Source organism: Propithecus coquereli, unplaced genomic scaffold, assembly GCF_000956105.1.
Source record: "Propithecus coquereli isolate 6110/MARCELLA unplaced genomic scaffold, Pcoq_1.0 Scaffold104, whole genome shotgun sequence".
Classification (NCBI taxonomy): Eukaryota; Metazoa; Chordata; class Mammalia; order Primates; family Indriidae; genus Propithecus; species Propithecus coquereli.
This window is the reverse complement of record NW_012134303.1, coordinates 862,415-874,190: the sequence shown is the minus strand read 5'-3', so window position 1 is coordinate 874,190 and position 11,776 is coordinate 862,415. Positions and strand designations below refer to the sequence as shown.

The 11,776-nt window shown below is 41.9% G+C and overlaps 1 protein-coding gene and 1 pseudogene across 4 annotated transcripts; both read right to left on the bottom strand.

The window, feature by feature from the left end:
- Positions 1-266: 266 nt before the first annotated feature.
- On the bottom strand, positions 267-2,035 carry NGFRAP1 (nerve growth factor receptor (TNFRSF16) associated protein 1). Of its 3 annotated transcripts, none has more exons than XM_012645281.1 (3): positions 1,734-2,035; positions 1,298-1,376; positions 267-881 (listed from the first exon to the last, which is right to left on the bottom strand). In XM_012645281.1, the coding sequence occupies exon 3, from the start codon at positions 850-852 to the stop codon at positions 514-516; it is 339 nt and encodes a 112-aa protein (XP_012500735.1). In that variant the 5' UTR covers positions 853-881; positions 1,298-1,376; positions 1,734-2,035; the 3' UTR covers positions 267-513. The 3 variants fall into 3 exon arrangements, with proteins under 3 accessions (XP_012500735.1, XP_012500743.1, XP_012500749.1); XM_012645289.1 differs by having other exon boundaries at positions 1,298-1,386; positions 1,734-1,855; XM_012645295.1 differs by having other exon boundaries at positions 271-834.
- Positions 2,036-10,522: 8,487 nt separating this feature from the next.
- On the bottom strand, positions 10,523-11,174 carry LOC105810842 (annotated as a pseudogene). Its single transcript, XR_001137517.1, has one exon. The product of XR_001137517.1 is annotated as a mitochondrial import inner membrane translocase subunit Tim9 pseudogene (transcript).
- Between the last annotated feature and the right edge of the window lie 602 nt (positions 11,175-11,776).

Below are 11,776 nucleotides of genomic sequence, written 5' to 3'. Positions count from 1 at the left end.
GGAAGATACTTAAGGTTTATTCCTTAAGTTTGCTGAGCCAGTAATTGTTATGTATCTGCATTACATTCATAGACTCACTGCAAAATTATTTTCATTGTTTCTTGAACTCTAGATAATAAAAGGAAAAAATGTCACGTATCATCTTACCATATAGAAATGTGCCCCAATGATCACTGGTGTATTTAATCTCAGATTTTGATTTTCTTTGGTTCATACGTTATATATGGTATATATGTTTTTTAATGAGACAATAATAAATGTATAGATTGATTTTTAAGTGCTTTATTAACTTTACATTTTTCCATGCAAATGGGTGAAACTCTACTGCTGACAGAAACTTAGACTGGGTGCAAAGGCAATCTCCAATTAGAAGCTGGCAACACAAGACTCACCTGACACATGGAAATAACATAAGGTTCACAGCAAACGGATCAGTAAAGGCATATCAGGAAAATGCAAGGAAAAAGAAAACAGTGGGAATCACAGTATTCATCTCATGGCAAATGGCAGGAGTCAAGGCATAAGGCAAAATTCATCATGATGGTCATGGTGATTAGAGAGCTCCCCCATGAGGATACGCAGACAATTCCTCAACTGCAGCTCCCTAAGTTTTCTCCTGATTTCTCTCATCTCCTCCATGAACATTTCCATATCATCTCCATCTCCACCCATCCCATCATTGACCTGCCTATTGGGTATGGCCCATCGAAAATTAGGGGCAAGTCGGCGAGCCTGTCCCCGTCTATGATTTCCTGCAGGCTGATGGCCTTCGCCTCCTCCCAAAGGGCGCTCTTCCTCTCCATTCTGCATGGGCTGCTCCATTTCTTCGTTTTCCTGGTGAATATTTGCCATGATGAGATTGTTTTGTTCTGGTTGTTATTCTTTGAACACAAGTAAGACAAAGGCAAGGAGAGAGACTCAATGTTTGGTGCACTGACCAGCAGGATTCAGAGCCCTGATATCAAAGGTTTTTAAAATTTCATTTCTCCCACCTCAGAGGTTTCGTGCGCCCGATGAGCCCTCTAAGGGGCCTCCAATTCGAGTCCCTCCCTCCAGTTCTCTCATCTTACCTCCCTCCCCCAAAGCCCACCATTTTTCCTTTCCCAGGATTCTTTCCCAGAGCTCTACAGGCACCAAAATGGAGGACGCGGATGGGAGTGGGGAGGAGATGGGGGATGGGGGGTGGGGGATGGAGGATGGGGTGGGGTGGGTTGTCGCGGGGGCGAAAGGTTGGGGTCTCACGCTGGGCTTTCCGCACATTCCTACCCCGTCGCCCACCACAGTCCCCGGCACCGACCTGGGCCTATCCTCGCAGTGTCCTGCTCCTCCCGATTCTCGCCGCGAGGTGCGCCGCCGCGACACTTAGCCCCGCAGACCTGCAGACGGCTGGGGTGGGGGGCGCGGGGGCTGCTGCAGCCGGGCGCTCCCGACCCCTTCCCCGCCCGGACCCTCGTCGCCGCCCTCGCCTCGCGTCTCCCGGCTCCCGCCCCCCCCGCCCCCCGCAATGTTCACCGTTTTTACCCGCAGGGACTCGGGGGTGATTTCCCATCGCTTTTAGTTCAGCCCCCCTGTATCCCCAACCTCCCCTGCATCCCCACCCCAGGGAGCCACTATGTTCCCAAGAATGTTGGGATGTGCAGAAAGCTGGCAGGACCCGCTGCGCTGTCTGCCCCTGCAGCCGGGGTCGCCAAGCCGCTGCTCTCCTGACCACTGTGGGGGCCCTCGGCTCTTACCTGCTCCGCTTTCCCCGGGCCCGATGCCAGCCCGCCACCGAGCGCAGGGCAGCGGGGAGCTGGTAGCCAGACGCGAATGACGACTGTACTGAAGGCTGCGTCGCTCTGCAGCTCCAGGTCACGTGAGGGCCGCGCGTCACCACCGAGCTCGCCCCCCAACATGGGCGGCCAGTGCAGCAAGAGCTCCCCGCTTCCCCCCACCCCCGCCACATGCACACGCACACCGCCCCTCCTCCGCCCGCCCCCGGGCCCAGCCTGTCTGCGCGGTCCCCCAGCACGCACGGCCCTGTCACTCTCTCGGTCCTCTCCAATCTCAGGGCCCACAAGTGGCATCACCGCTCTGCGGTTGGAGTTCGCCCTTCTCTGGTTACCAGGAAGGGTGTGCATCATCCTCCACCACCGCCCCCTCCCGCCCCAGGTCTGAGCTTTGGCCTTTTCTGCTTTCTCTCCTCTCCTACCTGGCCATGTCCTTTCCGCCCACTCCCCAAAAAAACCCACACATCTTGCACATGCACAGCCCCAATGCCCACTGTAGCCCCTGAAGTCCTACCCTTCTAGGAAATTAGAATGAGGGCTGAGGTGGGGAGGCAGGAGGGGACTTGTCAGAAGGGAGGCAAGGAGGTGGAGTGGGCTGTATATATTTCCTTTTATTTCTTTTTTTAAATAAAATCAGCATAACTCAGAAAATAAGAAATGACAAGGTTTCATTTTTGAAAGAAATGCTTTATATTGCAGAACGAAAAAGCCTCATTATTTATGTTGACCGGTACCACACAGAAAATATTTTCTCTGGGCTCCACACAACAACATCATTTTTGAAACATACTAGCTTGTTTAAAATTTTTATTTTATTTTTTTTAAAGGGAGGGACTCTTCCTGAACACAATTGGCATTTTCAAAATGATCCGTAAAGTAAATCTTTAGGGAGAAGTCCAGTTGTCAGATCTTGTCCATTTTATGTAACTTTACATGGTATTTTTGATGCCACAGCCATCAGAGAAAAGGAGCCTTTTTACTCCCTGCTTTCCTTTCCAAATCTTCCAAACCACCTCTGCAAATATCTTCTTAGAATAAACTCAGAAGTTAAGTACCTAATATGCATAAATTAGTCTCAAAGCCGTCTACTTTTTGGTGTGAATGTTCCAGAAAATATTAGAAATAAGCATGGGTATGTGAAACAACTAAACTTGAGACTGAAAGTCATCCTGAGTGCAAATGTTCCTTTCTCCAACTTGAAATTGTTTTTTAAAAAATTATCATGACGAGAAAATAGAGATGGCTTTAAGAAAGTGGCATTGCTATAAAAAATATTTAGTAGCTGTTGGTTATGATAAAGGAACCAAAAGCATTATATGGAGCACTGAGGCAAGATAGGTCAGACAAATGCTTACTACCTCTAGTTTTGACCCCAAACTCCTGTGTAATTTTCTACTCTGCTAAAGTAGGTGAAGCATTGAATAAACGAAGAGGATATGCCTAGTGCATATATAGTTTGAGGTTTTGGAGATATATATTACATATAAAATTACATATATATCCTTTTGTAGATATATAGATATGTTAATATTGCTATAGTTTGGGTATTTGACTCTTCAAACCTCATGATCCCCAATGTTAGAGGTGGGGCCTATAGTGGGAGGTGTTTGGGTCATGAGGACAGATCCCTCTGAATGGCTTGGTGCCATCCTTGGGGTAATAAGTGAGTTCTCATTCTATCAGTTCCCACAAAAGCTGGTTGTTAAAAAGAGCCTGGCGCACCCCTTCCCCCTCTTCCTCTCTCACCATGTGATCTCTGCATATAGGCTTCACCTTCTGCCATGAGTGGAAATAGCCTGAGGCAGAGCAGATGCTGGTGCCATGTTTCTTGTAGAGCCTGCAGAGCTATGAGTCAAATAAACCCCTTTTCCTTTTAAATTACCCAGTCTCAGGTATTCCTTTATGGCAACACAAATGGACTAAAACAAATATATAGCTCCAAAAGTTCAAATTATATTTTCACACCCAATATTTGTCTTTTAAAGGAATGCTAGTGATTCTTAGATTCTGTCTCACAGTTAACTCTTCATACAGATTGTTCTATTAATGATATTGGCTGGAAGGATGCACGTTAGAAGCATGAGCTGTGGTATTAGACAAATCAGACTTCAAATCCAGTCTGCTGCTTACTTGATGTATGACTTTGGGTCAATTACGTATCAAGATCTTTGTGCTTCCTCTGTGAAACAGGGATTGTTCAGAGAATTAAATTTTACATATCAAGAACTTACTACAAGAGCCTAGTAAATTGTCAATTTTTATTGACTCATTATTTTTTACCATTAAATGGTAAAAATTATTGGATGATTTCTAACAAGATTTGAAGAATAGCATGGTGTAACTCTTTCCTTGGCTAGATCTACTTGTTCTTAAAATCTATGAAGGCCCAAACACATTTGCTTTGTTCTACTTTCAATATCCAATGACTTATAGTGGTCTTTGCACCAAGTAGGTGATTAGTGAATATTTGTTGAATGAATGCATCCAGCACTGAAGCTTATTGGTTGCTTTTCATTCAGAACATTACAGGAAGTCTTTTATTAAAAATTAGGAACTACCTAGAAAGAATCCCCTGAAAGTAGAGAAGCCACTATGACATAACCATTGGATGTGAAGTTTAGCAAGTGGATTTTTATTTCTTTCAGTGGCTAAATGCTTTGCTGTTGTCCTTTTGACCTAGCTTGGATAAATCTTTTGTTTGAAATTGCCAAATTTTCATGGATGAAAACACGTATTTGTATATTTTTCCAGATCAAATGTTATACTATATAGGAGGCTGGTTGTAATGAAGTAATGTTTTAAAGGTAGGTGAAAATTGTCCTGGAAATGCTGTTATCTTTATTAAAATATTGTGAGGAGTTGATTGAGATCTTTTCTTGGTCTGGGAGTTTTCTGAGGAGTTGGAGATGGATAATACCCTGTTGAGAACAACATTTCAAAATTTTCCAAGGGCAAGTTATAAGGACACCAGATTCTGAGTTTGGAATTCATGCGCCCCAAAAAACAGAGAGAAGGTGAACTGATTTGATAGCTCGTACCCTGAAGTAGTAGAAGGGAAGTGTAATACTGGGGAAGGAGACCGAGTTCACATTTGGGAAAGTGCGGTGTTTGTGAAAAAAACTTTTCCCTCTTCTTATCTCCTGTAATGGTGGTGGATGGAGGCATTTGATTGATTCCCTTCCCCAAGCCAAGAGAGTAGGATCCCAAAAGAATTGTGCATAAAGTTTAGGAATGTCTACTAGATGGTAAGTTTCACTTCTCATTCTTCTGGTGGATACCTGCTTTACCACTGGCATTTTCAGCTACCTTGGTGCTATAGGAGCCTGGAAAGAACACTGTGGAAAGATGATGTGGTATGTGGCCAGGTGGAGAAAGGGCCAGGATTTCCCCCTTTGAAAGTTCCCAATTCTAGAGAGACATAGAAAATAAATCCTACTGTGCCTACAGACTCCAGAGTTGGAGCTGGGGAGAGGAAAGTTATTGAGATATAAGCTTACCAGGGACTTTTATAGAGTAGGACAAAGAGATGTATGTATCACAGGAATGCCATGTGAGGATCATCATCTAGGAGTCACGTGCAAGATATGGCTCAGTCTTCCAAGGTGCCACAAAAACCTAAGAGAGCTTCTTGGGCATGATCCCTTATCAGTGGGCTCTATAGAAATCAAGCTTGAGCTTCAGTGATGATTAATTACATGGGGATAGCAATCTTACTCTCAGTAATCAGGTAAAAAGATGTCTTTTAATCTCCCTCCTCCAAACTCTCAAATCATGATGAGACACAGGGAAGGATTAGGAATGGGAGACTACAGAACACTTCTGTGCCACACACACATTCCAAACCTAGGAGCTATAATTCTAACCTGCACTGGAAGGAGGAGGAGGACTCAGAATCAAAAGTGAGATTGGCATTTGAAAATGAATTCAACCAAATCTTTAACGGTCTGATTGAGACTATTTTAGTAAACAACAGTGACTGAAAAGTTGAAGAACAGGGCTGAGATGTAGTTAAAGAAGCTCATTACCCAGTGTGAACTGGGGAGGGATGATAGAAAGAATGCTATCAGTATAGCTATTGTAACATTAAAACTGTTTCATGATTTTACATCATCTACTTAAGATCCCTCAATCAAACTGTGAAGATGGTTAGTAACCCATCAGAGGAAGCTGGTTTTTGCTGAAATCTTTGTGTGTGTTGCTGTGATATGACTCACATGTACTTGGCTAAAATGCACGCAGTTGGACTGTGGGTATGGTCCCATTTTCCTCTCATTATACTCTCCTGGGTGAATGCTAGGCTTGGGAGAATGTAGTTTGGGCCCCAGTGGACTCTGTGGGTATGGGTATCTCTCTTCCTGCCTAGAATGGTTCTCTATGTGTCTTCCTGATGCATTTTTGCTACACTTTTGTTGTGGTTCTCTTTTTCTTTCTAAATTTCAGCACCTATAACAAACTGAAAATAGGTATTAAGAATATAAGAAAGTATGCCTACTCCAGCTTTCCTCTAAGCTGTGGCCATTATAACTTTGATGTCAAGACTTGCAAAATGAGGAATGGACCTGCTAAAATGTTAAGGGTGTCACTGTAAGAGTTTGGATCATTTGGGAGATACAATGTATTTATTAATAATTCAAGATATCTAATATGAAATAATAAAAAGGCTATGAGGCTCAGATGTCTGAATGTGAAAGCAGAAAATATTCAGAACCTCATTATTTATTGGAGAACTAAGGGGTATTCTTTTCTTTATTTCAAAGACTGCACATACCTTGAGACACCACAGACCCATGGCCACTCTTTCCTATTGTTTAGAACTCTGGTGGAAGAAGAGCTCTGCCCGATATAGTGTTCTAGACTGATGATCTGAGTTGGACTATGTATGGGCCAAGAGCGCTCCTTTAGCCTTTCTAGCTTCATGCCAAGTCTAGCACCATTCTTACTTTCTACTGGACTTTGGGATGAACAAGAGGAGTATCAAAAAACTCATGTAAATGTTCGTGAAGTTGCTTTACCTTGCCTTAATACTGCTACTCCCACGTAAGTTCCATTGGTAATACCCAATGCAACAAAGGAAACCTGATCTTTCACACAAATTCAAAAGACAGAGAACAAACTGGAGAAAAATAGATTCTATGGGTTAAATTAAGTTCTAATCCATGTGACCTGTGAATGTGACCTTATTTGGAAATAGGGTCTTTAAATATATAATCAAGTTAAGATAATGTTATCAGGGTGGGCTCTAATCCAATATGACTGGTGTTCTTATTAGAAGAGGAAAATCAGTGTAAGAACAGAGGCAGAGATTGGAGTGGTGTAGCTTCAAGCCAAAGAATGCCAAGGATTGACAGCCACCACCAAAATCTAGGCAAAGGCAAGAAAAGATTCTACCCAGAGTCTCAGAGGAAGTGTGGCTCTGCTGACACCTTAATTTCGGACTTCTTGCCTCCAGAGCTATGAGAGAATAAATTTCTGTTGTTTTAAGTCATCCAGTTTGTGCTACTTTGTTACAGCCACCCTAGGAAAGCAACAATACATGAAGGAAAAGAAAGTTAACATCTATTATATTTTAAAAGTTTTTATAAATTAATAATAAAAAATGAACATAACAATAGAAAACTGAGCGATGGATATGAATAAGTAGTTTACAAAAGAAATAAAGATAGCCAATAAAATTTTAAAATTTTTTGTGACTTTAACAAATAGTAATTGACTATCTACTATGTGCCAAGCACTGTTCAGGCACTAGGGATACAGCAGGAAACAGCATAGACAGGGCCCCTGTTCTCAAATACCTTCCATTAGAGCGAATGTTGGGGCTCAGAAACTGATACCCCAAAATATGGCACTTTGATATGTTGAACTGAAGAAGAAGCCTCAAGTTCTCTCTGACCTTTCCCTCTTCTTTCCTGTCTCTCAATCCCGTGTCTCCCCTAAAGCACAGGATAAAGTTGCTCTCTGAAGTACCTTTATCTGTCTGAAGTCTGGACCCACCAAAGAAGAAAGCAATTGCTTCTGGTCCCTTCCCTGAGTTTTCATTAACTGAAGGCATATTGTAGGAAGAAAGACTGAAGTCTGTCAACACACCTGGACAGACTTTTGTCACAAACCATTGTCTGCGGCCCAACAGACTTTGTCTCAGGACATTGTATGCTCTTCAAGCCCATTAAATTCCCCTAAAAATCATTTACTACCCCCCTCTAAAATTATCAACACTTCCCCATCTCCCTTTCCCCTAAGAAGAAAGGTACAGAACCATCTGTACCTCATTGCATGATGGGATAATCACTGTGATTCTCCCCCGGGGAACATTAATAAATGTGTATGCCTTTTCTCCTATTAATCTACTGTTTGTCAGTTGATTTTCAGTGAACCTTCAGAGAGTGAAGGTGAAATTTTCCTTTAGCTCCTACAGTACAAACAGAAATCAAACAAGTAACCAGATGAATAAGATAATTTCAGATAGTTACAAGGGCTAAGAAGGAAATAGAGCAATGTGATAGAGTGACTGGGTGAAAGCAGCTAAGGGTACATATGCTGCTTTAGATTAAGCAGCCTAGGCCTCTTTGAGGAAATAACTTTGGAATGGGGACCTGACGGGAAAGAGAAGCCACGCTAAGTGTTAGCGGAAGAGCGTTTCAGGCAGAGAGATTAACAGGTGTAAAGGACCAGAGGTGAGAAGTGATTTAGCACTTTTGAGGAACAGAAAGAAAGCTCATGTGACTACAGCATAATGAGCAAAGCCAGGACTAGTGATAATGAACGCACGCACGAGGGGGGTTCTCTGTTGCTCAAGCACAGAAAGCCAGTTACTGAGGCAACGAGGATTGTTAAGGAAGAAAGGATTTGTTGCAGAGGGTTCATCAACCGGGAGGTGGGAGGAATGGATTGCCACAAATCCACCTCCCGGACCAACAGGGTCACAGGTTTTTCTGGAGGTGAAATGAGTAATGCATGAGGGGCATAAGCATCATTACATGTTTGGGGTGGAGTGCAAGGCACGCAAGCACAGTGAGAAATCACGCTATTACATACATTCCATGATCAAAAAATGGTGGAAAAGTCCCTCCGAGGGCAGGGATTTAGTAGTATAATGAGCTAGGGGTTAATACTGGTCATTCTTTAAGCCTCAAATGCAGGCAAGATGCGGGAGTAGGCTGCTCAGCGGGTCCTTGGGCACAATCTGTGGTTGGGTGTGGCAGTGTAAGTCTTTGTAGTTATTCCTGGCTGCAAGGAGGTTCCGCTGTTTTGGAGAAAGAAACTCTAAAGGGAGTGTATCAGTGCAACAGAAAGTTACAAAGTTTTGGTCAGCAAATCTTACTGGCCTGGGAACTTGAAACATAAGAGAACTACAAAAAAAAACTGTAAAAAAAGGTTTTCTTGCTTAATGGAGCTAGTTACAGTAATAGAAGATCAGGTCAGTGACGTGGACAGGAACGATAGCACATAGGAGGAAATTTGAGTTCATCATAAACAGTTTGATTTCATTTTAAATGCAAGTGGAAGCTATTGGAAGATTTTAAGCAGGAGAGTAAGGTGATATGAATTGTTCTCATCAAAAATCAAAGAAATCTAAAATACTCAAAGATTTAGAAGATTGGTAGTCTTCTAAATAATGTCCTCCTTCTAAATAATGTCCCCCTAAATAATGTCCTTCTAAATAATGTCCAAATAATGTCCTCTCATGGATGGTTGTCAAGAGTAGAAATTAGTGTAATTTTTTGCCAGGATATTATCTTGTAATTTGTATCATATTTTAATATTGCAATGATGGGTTCAGAGAAGATTTTGAATACTTATATTGCAGAAATGTCATGTTAGAATCATCTCATGTATGATAAATATGTTTGATTCATTCAAAATATATTTTTCACTTGCTTGATCAGAAAAACCATCATTATTTATTCATGCTCTGAAAGTAGTATCATTTGGACCTAAGTACACACAATGTATATCACGTATACACACAATATATATTTTCCCATGTAACAACCATAGGAATTCCTAAGATGTCCCAGAGTGTTAAGCATTTAGACTGAGATCTGCTGGAAAAACTCACAAGATTTTTTACAACTTTTCATTTCCAATAGAAGACAAATACAGCTGGGCATGGTGGCTCACACCTATAATCCTAGCACTTCAGGAGGCTGAGGTGGGAGGATTTCTTGAAGCCCGGAGTTTGAGACCAGCCTGAGCAAGAACAAGACTTCCATTTCTACTAAAAATAGAAAAAAATTAGCCAGGCATAGTGGCTCACATCTATAGTCCCAGCTACTTACTTCGGAGGCTGAGGCAGGAGCATCACTCGAGCCGAGGAGTTTGAGGTTACAGTGAGCTATGATGGCACCATTGCACTCTAGCCCAGGCAACATAAAGAGATCTTGTCCTAGAAAAGAAAAAAACAAAAATAAAAACAAAAAAACTCAAACCAAACCAAAACAACAACAAAAAGAAGACAAATAGAGCATTGGGAGGAATACAAGAGTATTTGACAGTTCTAGCAACTAGCAAGGTCCTAGCACCTAGAAAGTCCTTTCAGTTCAGGTATTGCAAGTCACATAGCCTCGAGTAATATATATGCGAGTGAAGCTGGATGATCAGGAATGTGGTTGACTCGGGAGCATGTGCCCTACCAAAATGGTTGGCTTCTACTCACCTCTTGCTAATTGTTGCCATGAGGCAATTTAGGCCCACACTTGCCTAATATTCTTTTTTTCCCCAAGAGATATCAGAAACACAAAAGTTTTTTTTCAGTGATATTTCCATTTATTTTACTTTTAGTAATAAAAATTTTTTCTATCTCATACATGATTGAACATATATTTTGCTTTAAAATTAACAGTCACAATTGAAGAAACAATGGTTTATTTTTCTAATCAAGTGACCAAGCTGCTGAATCTTAAGGCCTCAATAAATGTTGCATCTTATTATTTTCATTGAATAATAAAACCTTCTATTTTGATTATTCCTGGTAAATAGCAATTTTGTTTCTCCAGTGGCTTCCATTTGCCAAACAGTCATGACAGATGGTTTAACATGGTGGCTACTGCTTTCAGGGGGTTCTATCAGATGACTCCTCATTTCCAGTACAGCAGCTCTTGTCAATCTTTCATCGAAAGTCCATCCATCAGGACTTCTCTATTGTGGCTGGCCAAGGAGTCCTGCTTTGGATGCCAGAGCTTCTTTCTGCTGAATATGATATTCCTGAAATCTCATGGATATTCTTTGTGTCATTTTTAAATACTTCTGTGAGCAATATTCTGAACAGGTGGTCTTTTCAGGTTTTACTTCTCTTGTTGTGAAGTCTTTAACACAGTCCAAAAAGCAGGTTTCTGCAAATTTATTGAAGGTCCCAAGAAATTCCTTAAACTGTTTTGTCTGATCAGATTCTGGTATTTATGCAGCCATATTCTTTTGGTACGTTTATTAGTCACCTTTGCTGATGCATGAGTTTCCTTTCTGTTCTGGAAAAGTTGTCCAACTTTTGCTTGAATGTCTCCAGTGAGACTGTTTCTTACTCAAGCACAGGCTCTCCCATCCGACATCTGTATGAGGCTGGGGTCAGCGCTGGGTTGAGTCTGGGGACAGAGGATCAGCATCAGGGCAGGTGCTGCGGCTGCTCCATAGGAAAGAACGGGAAGCACAAAAGTTTATGTGAAATTCATTTCTCAAAAATAAGCTGCTAATTTAGAAGTCTGCATTCATTTTCTCACCTTTTCTCACACTTCTCTACCTGTGTTCGGCTGACTTGATAACCTATTGGCTTTGTGTCTATTGTGTGCCTGTAGGTATCAACTACAGCATAACAGGTGACTCTTCCAGTTATCTATTTATGGGTAACAAACCATGCCAAAATTCACTGGTGTAAACTATAACTGATATTTATTCTCACAGATTTTGTGAGTCAGGAATCAGGAAGCACACAGTGGGGACTGCTCTTCTCTGCTCCACAATGTCTGGGGCCTCAGCCAGGAAGACTCAGCTTAGAGTAACTTAAAAACCTGTAGATG

What these genes read in the sequence shown, in the direction of transcription:
- NGFRAP1 (XM_012645281.1), bottom strand. Translation starts at nt 852, where the DNA reads ATGGCAAATATTCACCAGGAAAACGAAGAAATGGAGCAGCCCATGCAG.